At 69.5% G+C, this 23,229-nt stretch overlaps 4 protein-coding genes and 1 pseudogene across 6 annotated transcripts in view; 1 reads left to right on the top strand and 4 right to left on the bottom strand.

The window, feature by feature from the left end:
* Positions 1–136: 136 nt before the first annotated feature.
* On the bottom strand, positions 137–4,483 carry LDHD (lactate dehydrogenase D). Its single transcript, XM_050904025.1, is given in 12 exon segments — positions 137–563; positions 650–761; positions 853–943; positions 1,035–1,162; positions 1,948–2,076; positions 2,155–2,354; positions 2,420–2,579; positions 3,341–3,482; positions 3,576–3,716; positions 4,119–4,235; positions 4,422–4,453; positions 4,456–4,483. Coding segments are annotated over 12 exon segments (1,446 nt in total). The 3' UTR covers positions 137–397.
* Positions 4,484–5,396: 913 nt separating this feature from the next.
* LOC127021094 (chymotrypsinogen 2-like) lies at positions 5,397–8,046 on the bottom strand. Of its 2 annotated transcripts, none has more exons than XM_050904028.1 (7): positions 7,977–8,046; positions 7,755–7,858; positions 7,543–7,622; positions 7,351–7,429; positions 6,246–6,426; positions 5,631–5,764; positions 5,397–5,558 (listed from the first exon to the last, which is right to left on the bottom strand). In XM_050904028.1, exons 1-7 carry the CDS (start codon positions 8,044–8,046, stop codon positions 5,397–5,399), a joined length of 810 nt encoding a protein of 269 aa, XP_050759985.1. The 2 variants fall into 2 exon arrangements, with proteins under 2 accessions (XP_050759985.1, XP_050759987.1); XM_050904030.1 differs by having other exon boundaries at positions 7,998–8,046.
* A 1,020-nt stretch (positions 8,047–9,066) lies between these two features.
* Positions 9,067–11,520, top strand: LOC127021095 (chymotrypsinogen 2-like). 2 transcript variants are annotated; one of them, XM_050904032.1, is made up of 7 exons: positions 9,067–9,115; positions 9,256–9,359; positions 9,492–9,571; positions 9,684–9,762; positions 10,683–10,863; positions 11,154–11,287; positions 11,359–11,520. In XM_050904032.1, exons 1-7 carry the CDS (start codon positions 9,067–9,069, stop codon positions 11,518–11,520), a joined length of 789 nt encoding a protein of 262 aa, XP_050759989.1. The 2 variants fall into 2 exon arrangements, with proteins under 2 accessions (XP_050759989.1, XP_050759988.1); XM_050904031.1 differs by having other exon boundaries at positions 9,067–9,136.
* Positions 11,521–14,699: 3,179 nt separating this feature from the next.
* Positions 14,700–23,229, bottom strand: part of LOC127021089 (breast cancer anti-estrogen resistance protein 1-like) — a 44,131-nt gene continuing 35,601 nt past the window's right edge. The window contains 1 exon segment of the mRNA XM_050904024.1: positions 14,700–14,850. The gene's annotated coding sequence lies outside the window, so the exon portion shown is untranslated.
* Positions 14,999–21,518, bottom strand: LOC127021090 (breast cancer anti-estrogen resistance protein 1-like; annotated as a pseudogene).

Below are 23,229 nucleotides of genomic sequence, written 5' to 3'. Positions count from 1 at the left end.
GCCCCTTCCCCGTGTCCACCTTGGCGTGGGGATGGCCACGGCAGTGCTCGGCATGTCCCGGAGAGCTCCCAGCCCTGCACCACCGGCACTGCAGCCCTGGGGATGCAGGAAAAGTGGGACCCCCCGGTCCCCTGCCCTGTGGGTGTCTGTGTGTGCACTGCTTGGGACAGGGACCCCCTGGGGAGGGGCTGGGGTGTCCTGTCCCCTCAAAAGACATCACGGCGCATGGAGGCTGTGGGTGCAAAGGGGTTTATTGGGGGTTTGGGGGTCCACAACCCGCAGGGGTGGGGATGGGATTTGGGGGAACACGAGGGGTGGCAGTGCAGGGCAGCGTGACCGCCCTGGCCGTGACTCCGGGGGCTGCCACCCCCGCGCCGCCTTGGTGCCGGTGCCCCCCTCAGACCACCTTCCCGGGGTTCATGAGGTTGTGGGGGTCCAGTGCGGCTTTGATGCTGCGCAGGGTGTCCAGCCCCTCCTGGCCCAGCTCCTCCAGCAGCAGTGCCCGCTTGCCCAGCCCCACGCCGTGCTCCCCAGTGCAGGTGCCCCCCGCCGCCAGCGCCCGCCTGTGGGACGAGGGGGTCAGGGGATGGCATGGGGCCATCTGTCCCCCTGTCCCCATCCATCCCCTCCAGGGTGTCCCCGTCCCCACCTGCCCAGGCGCTGGGCGAAGGCGTGGACGCGCTGGGCCTCGGCCGGCTCCTGGGGGTCGAAGATGAGGAGGCAGTGGAAGTTGCCGTCACCCACGTGTCCCACCATGGGGCCTGCGGGGCCACGGGTCAGGTGGGGTGTGACAGGGAGGACGGTGGCTCCCCAACCGAACCCCCCCCCCCAGGGGGCCGCGGCCCTGCTGACCGGTGAGGCCGGAGTCCTGCAGGTCCCGCTTGGTCTCCACCACCACGTCAGGCAGGCGGGAGATGGGCACGCAGACGTCCGTGGAGTAGCCCTGGGCCGGGCAGGGCAGAGCCGTGGCACCCGCAGCTCAGTGGGGCACTGCCACCATCGTCCCTGTCCCCATCCCCGTGCCTGTCCCTCACCTGGCAGCCAGGCCGCAGGGCCAGGGCGGCGTACCAGGCGCTGTGCCGCATGGCCCAGAGCCGCCCGCGCTCCTCCGGCTCCTCTGCCCAGGCCAGTCCGGAGCCGCCATTCAGCCGCACGATCTCCTCTGCCAGCAGCCGGGAGCCCTGGAACGGGGCGGAACGGGACCCGCAGCAGCCCCGGCACCCGGCCCTCGCCCCGGGACCCCCAGTCCCCATCCTGGGCACCCATCCCTCATCCTGGGATACCCCTGGTCTCCTTGTCCCTGGGCACCTGTCCATTCACCCTGGAGCCCCCAGCAGACCCCCAGCCCATGCACCCATCCCTTGCCCTGGTGACCCACCCATTGTTCCCCAGTCCCCATCCTGGGCACCCATCCCTGGTCCCCCTGTCCCTGGTCCTGGGCACCCGCCCCCATCCCTGAGCCCACCGGACCCTCAGTCCTCCAGTCCCCAGCTCTGGGCACCTGTCCCTCACACCCTGGTGACCCCGAGGTCCCCTAGTCAATGGCCCTGGGCACCCCTCCCTCATCCCAGGACACCCCTGGTCCCCCCGTCCCCTGTCCCTGGGCACCCACCACACACCCCAGAGCCACAACATGGCTCCCCAGCACCATCCCTCACCCTGGGACATCCCTGGTCCCCCTGTCCATAGGCACCCATCCCTTGCCCTGGTGACATCCTGGTACCCCAGTCCTCAGCTCTGGGCACCCGTCCCTCACCCTGGTGACCCTCCAGGTCCCCCAGATCCCATTCCTGGGCATATGACCTTCACCCCAGGACACCTCTGATCCCTCCATCCCCTGTCCCAGGGCACCCATCCCTCACCCCTGGGTGCCCACCATGGCCCCCAGCCCCAAGCACACTGTCCCCAACCCCAGTCAGCCCGTCCCCATGCCGGTGCCATCCCTACCTGCCTGCTGCTGCTGCTCGGCCAGGCCGTGCCGGGAGCCATGGAGCTCCAGGAGGAGCGTGGCCGCCACCGGCAGCTCCAGCCCACTGAAGCGGCCACAAGCACCCACCATCACCTCATCCAGGAACTCTGGGTGGGAGGAGGTGGCGCTGAGCCCCACCACTGGCCCCCAGCCCCCTGGCCCCACCGCTGGCCCCTGGCACTCACCAATGCGGGCCACGGGCACGGCAGCCTGCAGCACCTGGATGGTGCAGTCCACGGCCGCCCGCACGCTGGGGAAGGCAGCGGTGGTGGCAGCAGTGGCCTCGGGCAGGGGGTGCAGGCGCAGCGTGGCTTGCGTCAGGAAGCCCAGGGTGCCCTCGGAGCCCACGAAGAGTGAGGTCAGGTCGTAGCCGGCCGCCCGCTTCCTGCGTGAGGTCGGTGAGTGGGCGCCCACGCGGCCCCCACCCAGCCTGGCCCCCCCGGTGCCCACCTGGCCTGGCGCCCGGGGCCGGCGGTGTGGAGCAGGCGCCCGTCCGGCAGCACCACGCGCAGGTTGAGCACGTTGGGCCGCATGGTGCCGTAGCGCACCGCGTTGGTGCCCGAGGCGCCCGTGGCCGCCATGCCGCACAGCGAGGCATCCGCCCCGGGGTCTGTGGGCAGGGGATGGGGATGGGACGGGTGGCTGTCATGGGGAGGGGGCCACGGGACGTCCCCATGGGACCACGTACTGTCCCCGGCTGGCACCCCAGGACCCCAGCCCCACGACAGCCCCAGTGCACCCTTGGGACTATGGGGACCCCAGTACCCTTGGGACCATGGCACCCACTCCCCCATGGACACCCCCCCCCCCCATGGACACCCCTGGCACCACAGCACCTCAGTGGGGACTCCCAGTACCCTTGGGACCACAGCACACCCATGGGCACCCCCAGCACTTCTGGGATGACAACATCCCCAGTCCCATGAGGACCCCAGCACCCCTGGCACCATGGCACACCCAAGGTGGCCCCTCAGCACCTCTGGCACCACAGCACCCCAGAGGGACCTCCAGCACCTCTGGGACCATGGCACCCCATGGGCACCTCAGCACCCCTGGGACCCCAGCACCCCAGCCCCGTGGGCTCCCCAGCAACCCCCAGGACCACGGCAAACCCATGGGCATCCCCAGTAGGCCTGGGACCATGACACCCCCAGCCCCAGGGGCCCCCAGCACTATTGGGGCCACAGCACCCCCAGCTCCATGAGCACCCTTGCGACACCCCTGGGACCACGGCACACCCACGGGCACACCCAGCACCCCCAGTGCTCCCAGCATCCTCAGCCCACAGGTGTCCCCAGCACCCCCAGTGCTGCCAACCCCAGCCCCACGGACCCCCCCAGCTGCTCCCCCGTGCCCCGGCATCCACGGTACCGACGGGGAACCAGAGCCCGGTGTCACGCAGGTGGCTGTTGAGGGCCTTGCGGGTGACGCCGGGCTCCACCGTCACTGAGAAGTCCTCGAGGCTCAGCTCCGCGATGGCGTCCATGTGGCTCAGGTTGAAGCAGACGCCGCCCTGGCACGGGGGCACCGGCGCGGCTGGGCAGGGCCGGACACGGAGAGCCCCCGGGCAGGGGCCAGGCAGGGGGTGCCAGGGGGGGGCCTGTACCTGCACGGCGTTGACGCCGCCCTCGAGGCCGGTGCCGGTGCCGAAGGGCACCATGGGCACGCGGCAGCGGTAGCAGAGCGCCGCCAGCTCCTGCACCTGCCCCACCGCCTGGGGCCACACCACGGCGTCCGGGGGGCGCAGCTGAGGGCACAGGGCGACACCGCTGCCCCACGGACCTCCCCCTCCCCGAGACCCTTCCCCTGTCCCATGGTCCTTCCCCTCTGCAGACCCTTTCCCTGCCCATACCCTTCCCCTCTCCACTGCCCTTCCCCTCCCCAGGACTCTTCCCCTCCCTACACCCCTTCCCCTCTCCATGCCCCTTCCCCTCCCATGCCCCTTCCCCTCCCCATGCCCCTTCCCTTCCCCATGGCCCTTCCCCTCCCCAGACCCTTTCCCTCCCATGGCCCTTCCCCTCCCCAGGACCCTTCCCCTCCCTATGTCCCTTTTCCTCCCTAGGACCCTTTCCCTCCCCATGGCCCTTCCCCTCCCCAGACCCTTCCCCTCCCCAGACTCTTCCCTCCAGGAGTCCCGGGCTCCAGGCACCCACGTGTGCATGGACTCGTCGTGGCCGTGCTGCTCGCGCACCGCCATGGCCGTGGAGACGTTGGGACCCCCAACCACGGCCCTCAGGGCCTCCACAAAGTCAGGGGGCAGTGGGCGCTGCTGGGGGGGGTGGGGAGAGCGAGGGCACCGTCAGGGCTGGGGTGGGAGGGTCCGGCCTGGGGGCCATGGGCCTGGGACCCTCACCACAGCCGAGGACACGGGGCTACACCAGGAGCCCTTGCCCTCAGCACCCCCCCATCCCTCCGTGCCCCACAGGACCCTCGTGCCTCTGTCCAGACCCACCTTGGAGCAGCAGCTCCGGCGCCCCAGGGCCCCCCCAGCCCCAGCACCCGCCGCAGAGCCATGGCGGAGACGGCCAGCACCCAGCCACGGCCAGGACCAGGACGCTGCCCTCCCCGCCCCGCTGGCCCTTCCCTTCCCCTCCCGCCACCGCCGGCACCGCCACGTTAAGGTGGCTCCGGCTGACGGGGCCGCAGGGCTGGGACACGGGTCCCCTCCCAGCTGGGGGGCCTGTGCCTCCAGCACCCGTGCCGGGGGTGCCCATGCCCGGCCACGCGTCCCCACGGCTGACCAGGTGTCTCCACACCCGACCTTATCCCCACGTGTCCGCCCAGGTGTCCCCACACCCGCCCAGCTGTCCCCACGCCAGGCCACGTGCCCCCGTGCCTGGCCGGGTGTCCCCGTGGGAGTCCACACGCTCCCACACCTGGCCTCCTGTCCCCACGCCTGGTGTACAGCCGGCTGTCCCCGAGCCTGCTCGGGTGTCCCTTGCACCTGGCCATGTGCCCCTGCCTCGCTCAAGTGTCCCCAGGGGAGGCCACATGTCCCCACGCCTCCTGCCCTCCTTGACCAGGGGTCCCTAAGCCCGGCCAGGCATCCCCGTGCCTGGCCTCTGTCCCTGCGCTCGGCCATGTGTCCCTGCGCCGGGCCAGGGGTCCCTGACCCCGTGGGAGACCACGCGTCCCCGTGCCTCCAGCCCTCCCGGCCAGGTGTCCCCACCCGCCAGGCGTCCTCATGCCCCCCGGCCTCACGTCCCCATGCCCGGCCACATGTCCCCACCAGCCAGGTGTCCCCGTGCCTCCAGCCGTGCCGGCCAGGCGTCCCCATGCCCGGAGACATGTCCCCAAGCCCACCGCATGCCCCCGGCCCCAGCCACGTGCCCCCCCCCGCCCGGCTGCCCCGCGCCCCCCCTCCCGCCTGTCCCGGTGCGGTGGCGAGGAGGCAGCACGGTGGGGGTGGCAGCGTTTATTGCCGGCCTCAGTTGGCCGCCAGGATGGAGTCGATCCAGCTGCGGAGCTTGGTGACGCGGGCGTAGACGCCGGGCACGTTGGGGTCGCAGGTGCTGCTGCCCCAGGAGACGATGCCCACCAGGGTCCAGGCGCCGTCCTTCTGGCACACCAGCGGGCCCCCGGAGTCGCCCTGCGGGCAGCGGGTGAGCACAGGGGCTGGAGGGCCGGGGGGCCGGGGGGCGGGGGGGCCGGGGGCACCTACCATGCAGGAGGAGGCACCGTCGGCGCCAGCACACACCATCACGTCGGCGATGCGGTACCCCCAGTACTGCTTGCACTGCTCGTTGGTGAGCAGGGGCAGGGCCACCTGCTGCAGCACCGCCGGCGTCTCCGAGGCTGCAGGCGAGCGGGGCGGCATCAGCGCCGGGGACGGGGACAAGGATGGGCATGGGGACAGGGACTGGGACGGGGATGGGGATTGGGATGCGGACAGGTACGAGGAGGAGGAGGAGGATGGGGATTGGGATGGGGGCGGAGATGAGGACAGGAATGGGTGAGGGTTGGGGACTGGGGATGTGGATGAGGAAGGGGACGGGGATGAGGATGGGGATGGGGATGAGGATGGGGATGGGGTTTGGGGATGAGGATGGGGATGGGATGGGGATGAGGATGGGATGGGGATGGGGATGGGGTTTGGGGATGAGGATGGGGATGGGGATGGGGATGGGATGAGCATGGGATGGGGATGGGGATGGGGTTTGGGGATGAGGATGGGGAATAGGATGGAGATGGGGATGGGGACAGGGATGAAGACAGGGATGGGGATGAGGATGGGCATGGGGATGAGGATGGGGATGGGGACAGGAAAGTGCAGTACCGTTGGGGTCAGTGAGCCCCCAGCCGGTGGTGACGCAGGTCATGCCCCCCGGGAAGACGTCGGTGGCCTTGGGCAGGCAGACGGGGGACACGCGGGCCGACAGCCGTGCCGGGGTGGCCAGTTTGAGCAGGGTGATGTCGTCGCGGATGGTCAGCATGTTGAACTTGGGGTTCTTGAAGACCTGGAGCAGGCGGCACCGCTCCCAGCGCCCACACCTCCAGCCAGGGCGCCGGGCACCGGCGACTCCACAGGGACCAACGGGGACCATGGGGACTGATGGGGACCCCGGGGACCGATGGGGAGCCCAGGGACTGACGGGGATCCCGGGAAATGGCCCTGTGGGTCCCGAGCTGAAAGGGTCTCTGGGGTGCAGATCCCAGCCCTTGGGGCACAGGGGAGCAGGGACGTGGTGGGGACTCACGGGGACCCCAGGGAGCAGGCTCCAAGTCCTGGGCTGATGGGGACCCAGGGAGCAAACTCCAGCCCGGGGCACATGGGTGACAGGGACGCCCCAGGGACGCCCTAGGGAGCAAGGACACCAACAGGGACCAGGGACACCCCAGGGACCCGGGACACCCCAGGGACTGGGGACACCAACAGGGACTCAGGGGCACCCTGGGGCGGGGCAGCCCCCAAATCCCTGGCTGAGGCGCACCCAGGGAGCTGGTGACAAGCCCAGGCACCGATGGGTGCCAGGGAGCAGGGAGCAGGGGCCAGACCCCAGTCCTCAGGAAGACGGGGCCACCCATGAGCCCGTGTCCCACCCGGGGTTGCTGCTGGCTGGGGACCTTGGGGCTGCTCAGGGCCCCGCAGGGCAGCCCCCAGCCCGGGGCCACTGGGGAGCAGGGACAACCCTGGTCACATCACCTGCAGGATGAAGGGGACCCTGGGGGCCTGAGCCCCATGCCTCGGGGGTCCTGGGGATGGAGTCCCGACCCCGGGACGAGGGGAACAGGGACACCCCAGGGGACCCTGACCCTCAGGATAAGGGGAACCAGGGACCCCCTGGGGACCCGACCCCCAGGACAAGGGGGACCCAGACCCCCAGGGTTCCCTGTGGTGGCCGTGGGGCCCCGCAGGCACATGGCCCCCGCCCCGGCGGTACCTTCTCGATGGTCAGCTTCTGCTGAGCAGGGGAGGGCGAGTCCTGGTCATATGCGCCCACCACCACGACGTCGGTGGTCCTGGGCACGGGCAGGCCATGAGCACCAGGCACCGGCACAGGGATAGGGGGTTCCTTGGGGACCCCGTGCCCGTGCCCAGCCCCAGGCCGGCTGGCGGCACAGCCGGTGCCTACCTGACGCCGCAGTGGGCGGCGGTGACCACCCAGTTCTCGCTGATCAGCGACCCGCCGCAGAAGTGGAACCCGTTGGAGTGCTGGTGGGGAGAGCTGCCGTCAGCACCCAGCACCGCCGGCACTGCCACTGGGGTGCTCTGTGCCCGGCCCCTGCCCCGGCACCCAGCACAGCACGCACCCAGCACGGCACCCACCCTGCTGCGGGCACTCACCTGGAGGGAGACCTGCCATGGCCAGGACCCTGGCACCGCCGGCTCCCCGTTGACAATGCGGGTGTAGCCATGGATGACAGGCGTGATGGCGGGCACACCGCAGCCTGTGGGGCACAGGCAGCCGTGGGACGGGGGCTCCGGCCGCCCGGCCCCACAGTCCCCCCCATCGCTGCTCCCCTCCGAGCCCCGAGCCCCCCCGCCAAGCCCCACAGCCCCACGTACTCTCCAGGGAGAGGGTGGCACGGGCAGAGCCCGCCAGCGCCAGGCAGCTCAGCAGCCACAGCAGAGCCATTGCTACTCGTGGGGACAGACCCTGCCCAGGGCTCAGCGCCTCTTATACCTGCTGCTGGGCACGGCCCCGCCGCTGGCCTTGCTGCCGCAGCCTTGGGAGATAGCGTGGCACCCGGCACGGTGCCAGAATGGGGCCTGGGAGGGTGGCACCTGGAGCCGGTGGCCTTGGCCAGGGCTGTGGGACGGCGCTGGTGGGGTCTAAGTGCTGGCTTCAACATGTTCCTTGGCCTGGTGCATGGGGCGGGCTGTCACCGGGTCACAGGTGGTTAGGTTGGAAGGGACCTTGGAGCTCACTGGGTCCAGCCCCAGCAGGGCCACCAGAGACCACATCCAGGTGGCTTCAGAGTATCTCTGTGGCTGGAGACTCCACAGCCGCCCTGGCAACCTCTGCTGATGCTCGGTCACCCCACAGTGAAATGGTCTCCTGGAGCAGAGGAACCCCTGCTGTCAGATTGTCATGGTTCCTCTGGGGTGGTCCTGGTCCACCATGGGAAAGAGCCTAGCTCTGTCCATTGCACCCTCCCTACTGCATCAGAGATGCCTCTGTCCCTTCCATACTCACTCCAGTATGTCCCTGTCACTGTTGTACTGGGGAGCCCAGCACTGACCCAGCACTCCAGGGGTGGCCGCCCCCTCCCAGTGTGAGCAGGGCAGGCTCCCTCCCTGACTGCCAGCAATGCTCTGTCCTCTGCAATGGCTCTGCTGTGGCTGCTGAGCTCCAGAAGGCCCATGGCTGGCGCCTGGGCAACCCAGTGCCCACCAGCACCAGGGGTTGGTTGGCAGAGCTCTTCCCAGCCGCTGCCCAGGCTGGGCACGGGTCTGCTCATCCCAGGGCCAGACCCCCAGGGCACCCAGGGGTTGGGCAACGGCCATGGTGCCAGGCTGGCACAGTGCCGGTGGCACTGTGCGGGTGCCACGCTATCTCCCAAGGCTGCGGCGGCAAGGCCAGCGGCGGGGCCGTGCCCAGCAGCAGGTATAAGAGGCGCTGAGCCCTGGGCAGGGTCTGTCCCCACGAGTAGCAATGGCTCTGCTGTGGCTGCTGAGCTGCCTGGCGCTGGCGGGCTCTGCCCGTGCCACCCTCTCCCTGGAGAGTACGTGGGGCTGTGGGGCTTGGCGGGGGGGCTCGGGGCTCGGAGAGGAGCAGCGATGGGGGGGACTGTGGGGCCGGGGCAGCTGGAGCCCCCGTCCCACGGCTGCCTGTGCCCCACAGGCTGCGGTGTGCCCGCCATCACGCCTGTCATCCGTGGCTACACCCGCATCGTCAACGGGGAGCCAGCGGTGCCGGGGTCCTGGCCATGGCAGGTCTCCCTCCAGGTGAGTGCCCGCAGCAGGGTGGGTGCCGTGCTGAGTGCGTGCTGTGCTGGGTGCCGGGGCAGGGGCCGGGCACAGAGCACCCCAGCGGCAGTGCCGGCGGTGCTGGGTGCTGACGGCAGCTCTCCCCACCAGCACTCCAACGGGTTCCACTTCTGCGGCGGGTCGCTGATCAGCGAGAACTGGGTGGTCACCGCCGCCCACTGCGGCGTCAGGTAGGCACCGGCTGTGCCGCCAGCCGGCCTGGGCTGGGCACGGGCACGGGGTCCCCAAGGAACCCCCTATCCCTGTGCCGGTGCCTGGTGCTCATGGCCTGCCCGTGCCCAGGACCACCGACGTCGTGGTGGTGGGCGCATATGACCAGGACTCGCCCTCCCCTGCTCAGCAGAAGCTGACCATCGAGAAGGTACCGCCGGGGCGGGGGCCATGTGCCTGCGGGGCCCCACGGCCACCACAGGGAACCCTGGGGGTCTGGGTCCCCTTGTCCTGGGGGTCAGGTCCCCAGGGGGTCCCTGGTTCCCCTTATCCTGAGGGTCAGGGTCCCCTGGGGTGTCCCTGTTCCCCTCGTCCCGGGGGTCGGGACTCCGTCCCAGGACCCCGAGGCATGGGGCTCAGGCCCCAGGGTCCCCTTCATCCTGCAGGTGATGAGACGTGGGGTGTCCCTGCTCCCCAGTGGCCCCGGGCTGGGGGCTGCCCTGCGGGGCCCTGAGCAGCCCCAAGGTCCCCAGCCAGCAGCAACCCCGGGTGGGACACGGGCTCATGGGTGGCCCCGTCTTCCTGAGGACTGGGGTCTGGCCCCTGCTCCCTGCTCCCTGGCACCCATCGGTGCCTGGGCTTGTCACCAGCTCCCTGGGTGCGCCTCAGCCAGGGATTTGGGGGCTGCCCCGCCCCAGGGTCCCCTGAGTCCCTGTTGGTGTCCCCGGTCCCTGGGGTGTCCCGGGTCCCTGGGGTGTCCCTGGTCCCTGTTGGTGTCCTTGCTCCCTAGGGCATCCCTGGGGCATCCCTGTCACCCATGTGCCCCGGGCTGGAGTTTGCTCCCTGGGTCCCCATCAGCCCAGGACTTGGAGTCTGCTCCCTGGGGTCCCCGTGAATCCCCACCACGTCCCTGCTCCCCTGTGCCCCAAGGGCTGGGATCTGCACCCCAGAGACCCTTTCAGCTCGGGACCCACAGGGCCATTTCCCGGGATCCCCGTCAGTCCCTGGGCTCCCCATCGGTCCCCGGGGTCCCCATCAGTCCCCATGGTCCCCGTTGGTCCCTGTGGAGTCGCCGGTGCCCGGCGCCCTGGCTGGAGGTGTGGGCGCTGGGAGCGGTGCCGCCTGCTCCAGGTCTTCAAGAACCCCAAGTTCAACATGCTGACCATCCGCGACGACATCACCCTGCTCAAACTGGCCACCCCGGCGCGGCTGTCGGCCCGCGTGTCCCCCGTCTGCCTGCCCAAGGCCACCGACGTCTTCCCGGGGGGCATGACCTGCGTCACCACCGGCTGGGGGCTCACTGACCCCAACGGTACTGCACTTTCCTGTCCCCATCCCCATCTCCATCCTATTCCCCATCCTCATCCCCAAACCCCATCCCCATCCCCATCCCATCCCCATCCCCGTCCCCTTCCTCATCCACATCCCCAGTCCCCAACCCTCACCCATTCCTGTCCTCATCTCCGCCCCCATCCCAATCCCCATCCTCCTCCTCCTCCTCGTACCTGTCCGCATCCCAATCCCCATCCCCGTCCCAATCCCTGTCCCCATGCCCATCCTTGTCCCCGTCCCCGGCGCTGATGCCGCCCCGCTCGCCCGCAGCCTCGGAGACGCCGGCGGTGCTGCAGCAGGTGGCCCTGCCCCTGCTCACCAACGAGCAGTGCAAGCAGTACTGGGGGTACCGCATCGCCGACGTGATGGTGTGTGCTGGCGCCGACGGTGCCTCCTCCTGCATGGTAGGTGCCCCCGGCCCCCCCCGCCCCCGGCCCCCGGCCCTCCAGCCCCTGTGCTCACCCGCTGCCCGCAGGGCGACTCCGGGGGCCCGCTGGTGTGCCAGAAGGACGGCGCCTGGACCCTGGTGGGCATCGTCTCCTGGGGCAGCAGCACCTGCGACCCCAACGTGCCCGGCGTCTACGCCCGCGTCACCAAGCTCCGCAGCTGGATCGACTCCATCCTGGCGGCCAACTGAGGCCGGCAATAAACGCTGCCACCCCCACCGCGCTGCCTCCTCGCCACCGCACCGGGACGGGCGGGAGGGGGGGCGCGGGGCAGCCGGGCGGGGGGGGGCACGTGGCTGGGGCCGGGGGCATGCGGTGGGCTTGGGGACACGTCTCCGGGCATGGGGACGCCTGGCCGGCACGGCTGGAGGCACGGGGACACCTGGCTGGTGGGGACATGTGGCCGGGCATGGGGACGTGAGGCTGGGGGGCATGAGGACGCCTGGCCGGGTGGGGACACCTGGCCGGGAGGGCTGGAGGCACGGGGACGCGTGGCCTCCCACGGGGTCAGGGACCCCTGGCCTGGCGCAGGGACACATGGCCGAGCGCAGGGACAGAGGCTGGGCACGGGGATGCCTGGCTGGGCTTAGGGACCCCTGGCCGGGCTTAGGGACCCTGGCCAAGGAGGGCAGGAGGCGTGGGGACATGTGGCCTCCCCTGGGGACACTTGAGCGAGGCAGGGGCACATGGCCAGGCGCAGGGACACCCGAGCAGGCTCGGGGACAGCCGGCTGTACACCAGGCGTGGGGACAGGAGGCCAGGTGTGGGAGCGTGTGGACTCCCACGGGGACACCCGGCCAGGCACGGGGCACGTGGCCTGGCGTGGGGACAGCTGGGCGGGTGTGGGGACACCTGGGCGGACACGTGGGGATAAGGTCGGGTGTGGAGACACCTGGTCAGCCGTGGGGACGCGTGGCCGGGCATGGGCACCCCCGGCACGGGTGCTGGAGGCACAGGCCCCCCAGCTGGGAGGGGACCCGTGTCCCAGCCCTGCGGCCCTGTCAGCCGGAGCCACCTTAACGTGGCGGTGCCGGCGGTGGCGGGAGGGGAAGGGAAGGGCCAGCGGGGCGGGGAGGGCAGCGTCCTGGTCCTGGCCGTGGCTGGGTGCTGGCCGTCTCCGCCATGGCTCTGCGGCGGGTGCTGGGGCTGGGGGGGGCCCTGGGGCGCCGGAGCTGCTGCTCCAAGGTGGGTCTGGACAGAGGCACGAGGGTCCTGTGGGGCACAGATGGATGGGGTCCCCAGAGTGATCCCACAACCCCAGCTGTGGGTGGGGGTCCTGGGCCCCTGGCCACCAGGCCAGAACCTCCCACCCCAGCCCTGACGGGGTCCTCACCCCCCTCGCAGCACCCACTGCCACCCAACTTCAGGGAGGCCCTGAGGGCCATGGTTGGGGGTCCCAACATCTCGACGGCCATGGCAGTGCGCGAGCAGCACAGCCACGACAAGTCCATGCACACGTGGGTGCCTGGGGCATGGGACCCCTGGAGGGAAGAGTCTGGGGAGGGGAAGGGTCTCGGGGAGGGGGAGGTCCGTGGGGCAGCGGTGTCGCCCTGTGCTCTGAGCTGTGCCCCCCCGGACGCCGTGGTGTGGCCCCAGGCGGTGGGGCAGGTGCAGGAGCTGGCGGCGCTCTGCTACCGCTGCCGCGTGCCCATGGTGCCCTTCGGCACCGGCACTGGCCTCGAGGGCGGCGTCAACGCCGTGCAGGTACAGGCCCCCCCGGCACCCCCTGCCCAGCCCCTGCCTGGGGGCTCTCCGTGCCTGACCATGCCCAGCCGCACCGGTGCCCCCGTGCCAGGGCGGCGTCTGCTTCGACCTGAGCCACATGGATGCCATCGCGGAGCTGAGCCTCGAGGACTTCTCAGTGACAGTGGAGCCCGGCGTCACCCGCAAGGCCCTCAACAGCCACCTGCGTGGCACCGGGCTCTGGTTCCCCATCAGTACCGTGGGTGCCGACATACTGGGGAGCAGCTGGGGGTCCGTGGGGCCAGGGGTGGCAGCACTGGGGTGCTGGGGACAGCTGTGGGCTGAGGATGCTGGGAGCACTGGGGTGCTGGGTGTGCCCGTGGGTGTGCCGTGGTCCCAGGGTGTCGCAAGGGTGCTCATGGGGCTGGGGGTGCCGTGGCCCCAGTGCTGCTGGGGTCCACATGGGGCTGGGTGTGCTGTGGTCGCAGGGGATGCTTTGGAGCCCATGGGGCTGGGGTGCTGGGGTCCCAGGGGCACTGAGGTTCCCATGGAGGTGCCGTGGTCCTAGAGGTGCTAGGGGTCCCCCCGGGATGCAGCAGACCCAAGGGTGCTAGGGGTCCCCTTAACTGTGCCATGGTCGCAGGGGTGCCATGGGACTGGGGGTGCCATGGTCAGTAGGGGTTTTGGGGTCTCCATGGGGTGCCATGACCCCAGGGGTGACGGCAACTTCCACTGCCTCCTCATCTTCGACCCCCAGGAGCCGGCTGAGGCCCGGCACATCCACCCCTTCACCCAGCGCCTGGGCAGGTGAGGATGGGGACACCCTGAGGGGATGGACGGGGACAGGGTGACAGATGGCCCCATGCCATCCCCTGACCCCCCGTCCCACAGGCGGGCGCTGGCGGTGGGGGGCACCTGCACCGGGGAGCACGGCATGTGGCTGGGCAAGCGGGCGCTGCTGCTGGAGGAGCTGGGCCAGGATGGACTGCATCAAGGCTGTGCTGGACCCCCACAACCTCACGAACCCCAGAAAGGTGCTCTGAGGGACCCCCAGCACCAGCGGGGGGGGCAGCAGCACCCCCCTGGAGTGAGGGTTGGGGGGGGGGGGGCCACGCTGCCCTGCACTGCCACCCCCCATTTTCCCCGTCCCCACCCCTGTGGGTTGGGGACCCCCAATAAACCCCTTTGCACCTGCAGTCTCCATGTGCTGTGGTATCTTTTGGGAGGGACAGGACACCCCAGCCTCTCACCAGGGGGGGTCCCTCCCCACAGCAGGCACACACAGATACCCAGGAGATGGGGGGGTGTTTCTAGGCAAATCTTTATGCTGCTGGGGGGGGGGGACACGACAGGGGCTGAGTTTTGGGGGGGGCTGCAACTCCGTAGCTCCGGGAACCAGCGGAAGCTTCCCCTGTGTTCAAAAGGCACCAATTTCGGTTTGCATTTCCGTTACAGCTGGTACAGTAGCAAAACCCGAGACGTGAGAATGCACAGGTTAGACCCCTCCTGCCCCAGCCCCCCCCCCCCCCATCACCCCTTAACCCTCCTGGGGACCCTTATCCACAGCCCCCGGCACACAGGGGGACAGCACAACCTGTCCCTGCCACACTGTCCCACCCCGAGGGGTGGCTTCCACACCATTAAAATCTGCTGGCCACCAGAGACTGCTCGGAGCCCCCCACCCCCCCAGAGCGGAGCAACCACAGCATCGCCCCAAATTGCCAGGCGCATCCCTGTCTCGATTCAACAGGGACAGGGCCCGATGGCCTCCAGGCCAGGAAGGGCTGCCGGTTTTGTACGGCGAGAGGACAGCGGGGAGGGAGCGGGCACGAATCCACCTCCCAGCTTTGCTTCATTACGGGCACGGCTCCGAAACCAATCCTGGCCTCTGGCCAGAGGGAGGAAGAAGAGGAAGGGGACGATGGCTGCAGCCCCTCAACCCCTCTGCCAGCGGAGCCCCAGGCCCCGGTGCGCGTGGGAGTCTCTATGTACATGTCCGCTTACACCGGGCGGAGAGGCTCTCGCGGACCGGGATTCATGTCTGGGGGTGGGGTGGGGGCCGTGGGAGGGAACAGCAGCCCGGAGCCATCACATGGCTGCCAGCTGGCCCAGCACCATCCTGAACTGCTGCGTGCTGTTGGCAAGGTCCTTGACGCGCTCCACCATGTCCTTAGAGGCGCCAGGAGAAGGGTAGTGGAGGGCGGCCGCCTTGGTGGTCACCACGATCTCCTTGAGCATCTCGCAGAGGAGGTTGCTGTAGTGCATCACCTTGTGCTGGACATCCTGGGCCTTGGCCTGGCGGGACAGCGTGTCCCCAATGAAGACAAGCTTGTGGGCGCTGAGGATGACGAACTTGCTGTGGGCCACGAAGATCTTGGGGGGTTGGTTGGTGCTGACGGCGGTGAAGAAGGCGTCGACGGCGTTGGTGAGCGTGGTGAGGTTGGCCTCGCACTGCTCCAGGTAGAAGAGGAGGAGCTGGCGGTCAGCAGGACACAGGGCCCGCCACCCGCGCCGGGCCGTAGTGCTGGGGGGGCTCCAGTTGGACAGGTCGTTGTCGATGGGGCGCGTCACCTCCTGCTCCAGCCGCTCGAACTGCTTCAGCTGCGGGAGGGATGGGTGTGAGGCAGGACGGCCATCGAGCCAGCGCCCGCTCCCCTCTCTGGAGCCACCAGCATGGGTGGCTGTGGCCACCGGCCCCAGGCGACAGCTGTGTCCCGGGAAAAAGAGCAAGGGACAGTGCCAGCCCCAGGACAGCCATGCCAGGCTCCTCTCCAGGAGGAAGGTGCTGGTGCCCCTCTCCGCCGGCACAGCGCTGGCATGGGAGGCGAGCCAGAACCCACCGTGGGGACAGCCATGCAAGAGGGGGCCGCGGTCCAGACCGGCGGCAGGGGGTACAAGGGGAGCAGGAGCCAAAACCCTGCTGCCCACCCCAAAAGCTGTGCCCAGCAGTGCCCGCCCGCCCCAGTTCCGTTACCTGCTGGTGCTCCAGCTGGTCCTTGCTCTGCCGGATGATGTTGCCTTTCTCCAGCAGCTCCTTCTGGTCTTCTCAAACTCCTCTTTGCCCTGCAGGGAAGAAAGGGGCATGACATTGGGGTCAGCAACAACAGCCTTGCCAGGAGTGAGCCCCCACCTGCCCTAGGACACCCCTGGTCCCCACTCCTCAAGCCGGAGGGTAAAAAGCAAGATGTGGGTGGCAGAAGCACCACCGCAGCCAGAGCTGCCCGATGCCCCTGTGCCGGGGAGCCACCGGCACAAAACCCACCCGTGGGGAGCACCTACCCCTGCCCGCGCCCACCTGGAGATGGACGTAGTCGTAATCCTCCATCCAGCCACTCTCACTGTTCTCGTAGGGCCCGTCGGGCGACTCCTGGGCCAGCAGCTTGGGTGGGGAGGGCAAGGGCCGCGACTGGATGCTGCTGGCCTTGTCGGAGGGGTGAGGGGGCCCGTGGCCACCGCTCTCCGCCGCCGGCTTTGTCCGTTTGAAGAGGAGGGAGGCGTTGCCGTGCAGGAAGGAGGCCAACTGCTTGGTGTCATCGGGGACGCCGCGCGAGTGCATGACGAAGTGCTCCAAGTCATCCGTGCCTGGCTTGCCGCCGGCCAGGGCGCTCGGGGCCCAGTGGCAAGCGTCCAGCGCTTGGCCGTGCCGTGCCAGGGCCTGGTAGACCTCCTCCATCTTCTGCAGCTGCTTGCTGAGCTTGGCGTAGAGGGAACGGTCAGAGGCCTGGGCGGCATTGCCCACCGCCCCCCGGGCAAACTCCAGCAGGTCCCGGAGGGCCGTCCGGACGCCCTCGGCTGCCCCACGGATGCTGGCGGCATTGGCTTCCATGTGCTCGGGGCTGCGCCAGTTGGCGCCAATGAAGGACATGAGGTAGGAGACGGCGCCGCCGACGCCATGCTGGAGCTTGGCCAGCGTCTCCATGGCGGCGTCCAAGTCCAGGGAGAACTCCTTGCCGGCTCCCTTGGCCGGCTCCTTCACGGGCACCACATCCAGCGAGGACGTGGAGATGTTGCTGCGGGTGCTGCCCGTGCTGGAGGCCGAGAGGCGTTTGGCATCGGCGCCCTTGGCCTCACGGTCCACTTGCGGCGGACGTCGTAGATGTACTCGCCCTCCGTGTCCAGGGAGCCCTTGCCCGGGGCGTGCAGGTCCCGGGGCACGTCATACACCTCCTGGGAGGGGAAGGCCGATCCTCCCAGCTTCTTGAGGCTGGGGGGCACATCGTAGATCTCGTGGGAGAGCGGCAGCTCAGGAGCACCTTTCCCGGCTGCCGGCGGCACGTCGTAGACATCCTCCGGCAAGTAGGGCTCCTGCTGGGCCAGGATGAGGGGGTGGCGGGAGGGGTCGAAGGCTTTCTGCTTGGCGAAGGCGGGGGGCACGTCATAGGTCTCCTCCCGCGCCGGGCCATCCGGCACGTCCTTGCTCACCGAGGGGGGACATCGTACACCTGTAAGGGCGGCAGCAGACACCGTCAGCACTGCGGGGAGAGCCAGCCTGGGTCTCGCGTGTATGTGCAAGCGGGCTGCGGTGCACGTAAGCGCCAGCTCCGGGCATGCAAGATGGTGCTGGGTGAGTCCCGGGATGAAGCCATGCACCCCAGGGGTGCCCCTGCCCCTGGGAGGCTGACACAGCCCTGCCGCAGCACCCCTGACCTCCCGTGTCCCCTTTGGGGCAGGAATCACAAAATCCTAGAGCAGCCCAGGTGGGAAGGGACCTCGAAAGATCATCTGGTCCAACGTCATCCCCTAGATGAGATCATCCAGCACCCTGTCCCTTGCACCTTGAAAGCCTCCAGTGCCAGGGACGCCACCACATCCCTGGGGAGGTTGTTCCAGTGAATTATTGTTCTCACTGTGAAATGTGTCTTTTTTATATGGAGAAGCTGGGAGCTTCCCAGCAGCACTTACAGTTTGGTGCAGGTTCTTCTCCACGCTGGGGGCACGTCATAGATCTCCTGCCCCGGGTCCTGCCCGTTGGGACCCTTCACTGCCATGGGGGGTGTGTCGTAGACCTGGAAGGGGGGGACACAGGACGGTGTGTCATGGATGGCATGGGCACCCACCTCCTCCCAGGGACCGGCTGGGAAGGACAGAGGTACCAGAAGCAGCCCCGAGGCCCATAGTGTGCCCAGCTTTGGTGTAATTTGCCCAGATTTGGATCCCAGGCTGTGCCAGAGCATCTCCCATGCTGGGGGATGGAGCCAGCAACGTCCCCTCCCTCCTCACCCCCCGACCAGCCTCACCTCCTGGCTGAACTGGCTCGGACCCTCCTCGGACAGGCGGCACGTCGTAGATCTCCTGGGAGCCCGCGGAGAGGAGGTGGCGAGGGAAATCGTACTCATCCTGCTCACCCTTGGAGGAGTCGTAGACGTACACTTGCCCCACGCGGGTGGGCACCAGGACCTGGCAAGAGGGAAAGGGATGAGGTGGGCACCGCCGAGCATCCCCAGCCTGCCCCCCACCCTGCATCATCCTCCCCCCCCACCCCAAAACCCAGCGATGTGGCTGGAGAGAGGATGGGTGCCGGATCCCATACCAGACCATCCGGCACTGGGCAAACCGGTGCCCACGGGAGGGCGCTCCCCGGCCGGGCGTGCACGCTTTTTGTGGCAACGCCGGGGACGGGGATGATATCACCGGTTATTATAGCGGCGAGCCTCGGCGAGAGACAAAGCCCAGCCGGCACGGCCGTGGCGTGTAGAAGGGAACGGCCGATTCGGGCACCGAGCCGCGGGCAGGGATCTGCCAACGCCCTGCAGGGCGTTGGCAGATCCCTGCCCGCGGCTCGGTGCCCACCTTGCCATACCATGGGGACACGAGAGCACCAAATAACCAAACCCAGAGGGTCATGGCACCCTGCCCAGCCGATGCCGGGGAGGGGGGGCAAGAAGGGCTGAGCAACCGGCAGAGGTGCCAGGCTGGTCCTCCCTTTTAGGATGCTCCCCATGCCCTGGCTGTGATTCGGCAGCAATCCCGCTCACCGGCTGCTTCCCAGGGGCGTGAGTCAGGGTAGCCTTCCCGGAAAATGTGATGCCAAAACACCTCGCTCCTCTTCCCCGGGATGACGTGCCAGGGAAGGGGCAGAGCCAGGAGGAGCCCGGTGTCCGGGATGTAGCCGTTAGGCTGCCCTCAAAAGTGTCCCCATGCTGAGGCAGGCTGGTGGCTCACCCTTGCCTCACCAGTAAACCTAACCGGCAAGTGCTGGCAGGCTCCCTGGCATAGCCAGGACATGCTGGCACCAGCTGCCTGCCCCTGCCCACGCTCCCGGGAGGAAGAAAACAGCTCAGCATCACGCTGGGTACCACAGCCTCCTCCATAGCTGCAGGGTCCGGCCAAGGGGCATCTCCAAGCAGCTCTTGGGTTATTAGCACCCCATGCCCACCCCAGGCAAGGCTGTCGTGCCCTCGGTGACACCAGCAGGGCCCACGCAAGAGACCAAGAGGACCCGAGTGCTGAATGCTGTGCCAGCCCCAAGCCAGGTAGCCCACACCAACTGGGGCACCTCAGCCACTGTGGGGACCCCCCCCGGCGCGCCCGTTCCTGCCAGCAGTGCGGGGAAGGATGCCCACGCACCCCCCGTGACGGGCGCAAGGACTGCCCGCTCCAAGAGCCAGTGGCAGGCAGATAAGCCGAAGCCCCACAGCCTGGCACCCACTCGCCACCGTGGACCACAGAGCACCCCGCAACCATGCCACCACCACCCCCCGCATCCTACCTTTCCCTGGGGCTTGTGCCCCTCCCAGCTCCTCATGTCCAACGACGGGGGCACCTGGTAGATGTCTTGAGCCTGACCGGTCGAGGAGGAACCTGGTAGACGTCCTGGGGGGGCTGGCAGAGCCCCCGGGGTACGCCTCCGCCGCTTGGCCCAGGGAGGGGGAACCTGGTATATCTCCTGGCCAGGGCTGGGGAAGGCGTGGGGAGGCGTCTGCTTCGGGTAGGTGGGCAGCTGCTTAGCCGGGGCAGGCGGAAACTGTCCGGTGGGCGCCGAGCCCGGTAGAGACCCTGCTGTCCCTTGCTGGGGACCGGCATCAGGTAGACGTTGTCCCTTGGGGGCATAAGCAGGGTGCATGGGTGTGTACTGCGAGGCGGGCGACAGCGGGGTGTAGCCCCCTTGGTGGTGGTAAGGCAGAGCCGGCTGGGGCACTGGCGGCTGCGGCGGTGCCTGCCCCTGCGCCGGGCCAGGCGCTTGCTGCTGCTGCTGCTGCTGCTTCTTGTCGTACATCCCCACCAGGATCTTGAGGCGGTTCCCGGGGACGATGCCCTGACGGCCGTGGAGCGAGCAGAGCCCCAGCCGTCCAGCCCCTGCGTTGTTGCGCTCCAGCACCGTCATGATGTCGCCCTTGCGGAAGGAGAGCTCGTCCGGGGACTCGGCCACGTTGTCGTACAGCGCCTTGGCCAGCACGTTCTGCAAGAGAGCCCCGCGCCGGGGCGGTGAGCCAGGCCCCGCCGGCCGGTGGGGAGTCATCCCGGCAGACGAGGGTGCCCAGCGCCGGGACGGAGCCCCGCGGGCCGGGGGCTTTGCTGAGCGGGTCCCACCGGCTGGATCTCCCCGCTCCAGCCGCCTTTTCCTTCCCTGCTGGAGTTCAACCCATCCTTCCCGGAGGTGGTGCTAGGAAGGGGCCGGGCCCTTCCGCCTCCCCGGTTTCGGGGGGACCTCCTCTGCCTTTCCCTCCCCTTCCGCTGCCGCCGGGGAGGAAGTGCCAGGGCGGTGAGTCAGCCGTAGCCGTAGCCATCCCCACGCCAGCCACCGCTGGGCCCAGGCCCCTTCCAGCCCACGGTGCCAAGCCGTCCCACGGCAGACACGGGCTGTGCCACGACGTCTTGCCCGTGCCACGGCCCACGGCGCGGAGGCACCTGCCAGAGCTCCCTGGCCTCCGCCGGGACTTACCGGTGCCATGGCGGCGGTGGGACAGGCCGCAGCCTGCTGCAGGCTCCCGCCACCGCCCGGGATGGCGGGACTTGGACCCGCCGGCTCTCCCGCCTCCCCGCAGCGGCCGGGCAGGGAGGCTTTGGCTGCCTGCTGCTGCCTGCTGCCGGGTTCCCCTGCCTGCTGCCGGCACCCACCCCACCAGGCAGGGAGACCGCAGCCCGGGGAGGCCTGTGGCCCCGGTGGGGTCTCCCGGAGCACAGCCAGCCGCCGGGCAGGAGAGCCGTGGGGCAAGGCCTCACCGCCCGCGGCACGGCGGAGCTGGGCCAAGGTCACGCGAGGGGGCTCGGCTGCCCCGGGGCGGGGGGGGGGGGGCCGGCCTGCGGCCTTCCTCCTCCTCCTCCTCCACACCGGGGCAAAAGCCGGGGGGCCCCCCGTGAGCCGTTACCCCGGGCCCCGCATCCTGCCTGGGGGCGGAGGTGGGGGGGCGGGCCGCGCGTCCCCGGGCCCCACGTCCACGTCCGCGTCCCCCGTGTCCCCCCCCCCCCCCGCACCGGTCGGCCCCCGCCCGCGGCGGCCGCTCACCAGGTAGTTCATCTTCCCGCGGGGCTGCTCCGGCCCTAGCGCCGGTCGGCCGGGGGCCGGGGCCGGGCCGGGGGCGGCGGGGCGGGCGGGCGGCGCGGTGGCGGCGGCGGCGGCGGCGCCGTAGGGATCATTATAGCGCGGTGCCCGCCCGGGCCCGGCGGCCCCGACCGCCCCATTGGCTGCGCCCGCCCGGCGGGGGCGGGGCTGCGCCGGGCCGGGGCGGGCCGGGGCGGGGCGGGGCGGGGCGGGGCGGGCACCGTGGGGGGGGACCGGCACCGGCACCGGCACCGGCACCGGCAGCGGGGGTGCGCCGCGGGGCAGCCGGGGTGCAGAGGGGGCGCGACGGGGGTGCAAAGCGTAAAGGGTGTGTAACGGGTGTGCAAAGGGAGTGCAAAGGGTGACGGGCGTGCAACGGGCGTGCAACGGGTGTGCAAAGGTGAAGGGTGTGCAAGGGGTGTGCAACGGGTAACGGTGTGTGCCACGGTGTGTAACGGGCGCGCAAAGGGTGTGCAACGGGTAAAGGGTGTGCAAGGGGTGTGCAAAGGGTGTGTAACGGGTGCGCAAAGGGTGTGCAAGGGGTGTGAAAAGGGTAACGGGTGTGCACCGGGTGTGCAACGGGTGTGGATCAGGTGTGCAATGGCTGTGCAAAGGATAAAGGGCGTGCAACGGGTGTGCAAAGGGTAATGGGTGTGCAAAGGGCGTGCAGAGGGTAACGGGTGTGCAATGGGCGTGCAACGGGCGTGCAAAGGGTAACGGGTGTGCAATGGGCGTGCAGCGGGTGTGCGAAGTGTGTGCAAAGGGTAACGGGGGTGCAACGGGGGTGCAAAGGGTAAGGGTGCGCAACGGGTGTGCAAGGGGCACAGAGGCCGGGGGGTACTGAGGTGTATTTGGCGTCTAACAGAGATATCGGGGGGGTGGGGGTGCCCCGGGGGTGTAACGGGGGTGAGGGGCATCTGATGGGTGTGGAACGGGGTGCAATGGGGGTGTTGTAGGTGTGTAACGGGCAGGGGGTGCCACAGGAGTGTTACAGGGGTGTCACGGGCAGGGGGGTGTAACGGGGGGGTTACAGGGGTGTAATGGGGCATTACAGGGGTGTGGCAGGCAGGGGCGTGCGTTACAGGTGTGTAATGGGCTTTGGCACATACGTGTGTGTGTAATGGGTGTGTAGCAGGGGGAGGTGTGTGTGAAAAGGGTGCAACGGGCGTGTGCAACAGGCATGCAGCGGGTGTGTAACCGGGGGGTGTTCTGGGCAGGTAATGGGCGTGTAATGGGCAGAGGGGTGTAAAGGGGTGTAAGGGGGGTGTAAGGGGAGTGTATAAGGGGCCAGTAATGGGTGGGTGCAGATGCAGTGGCTGTGTGTGTGATGGGTGTGCAAGGCGGGGGGGTGAGTGTGCAATGGGGGGTGTGCAAGGGCAGCGCACACCAGGGCGGGGTGTGCACGCAGCGGGGGTGGCCCGGGGGGGGGGGGGGGGGGCGGTGTCAGCAGCGTTGCTCCCCTGCAGCCCCTCGCCTTCCCCGGCTGGCGGGGGGGTCGCCCCAGTCCCCCCGGTCTCCCCCCGGGGGTGGCATCGCCAATGAACCCCTTGGGTTTACACCCTTCTCCCTTCTTTGCTTTTCCCTCGGCTGCACGTCCCGCCCCAGCCCAGGCGCTGCTCCGGGTGGCGGCACACCACGGCACACCACAGCACACCATGGCACACATGGCACACCGCGGCAGCTGGCACGCTGCCCGCCTGGCCTGTTCCAACAGCCCGGCCACGTGGCCCGCGGG

The sequence above is a fragment of the Gymnogyps californianus genome, chromosome 12, assembly GCF_018139145.2.
Source record: "Gymnogyps californianus isolate 813 chromosome 12, ASM1813914v2, whole genome shotgun sequence".
In the NCBI taxonomy this organism is placed as follows: domain Eukaryota; kingdom Metazoa; phylum Chordata; class Aves; order Accipitriformes; family Cathartidae; genus Gymnogyps; species Gymnogyps californianus.
This window is presented reverse-complemented; position numbering and strand designations above follow the sequence as displayed.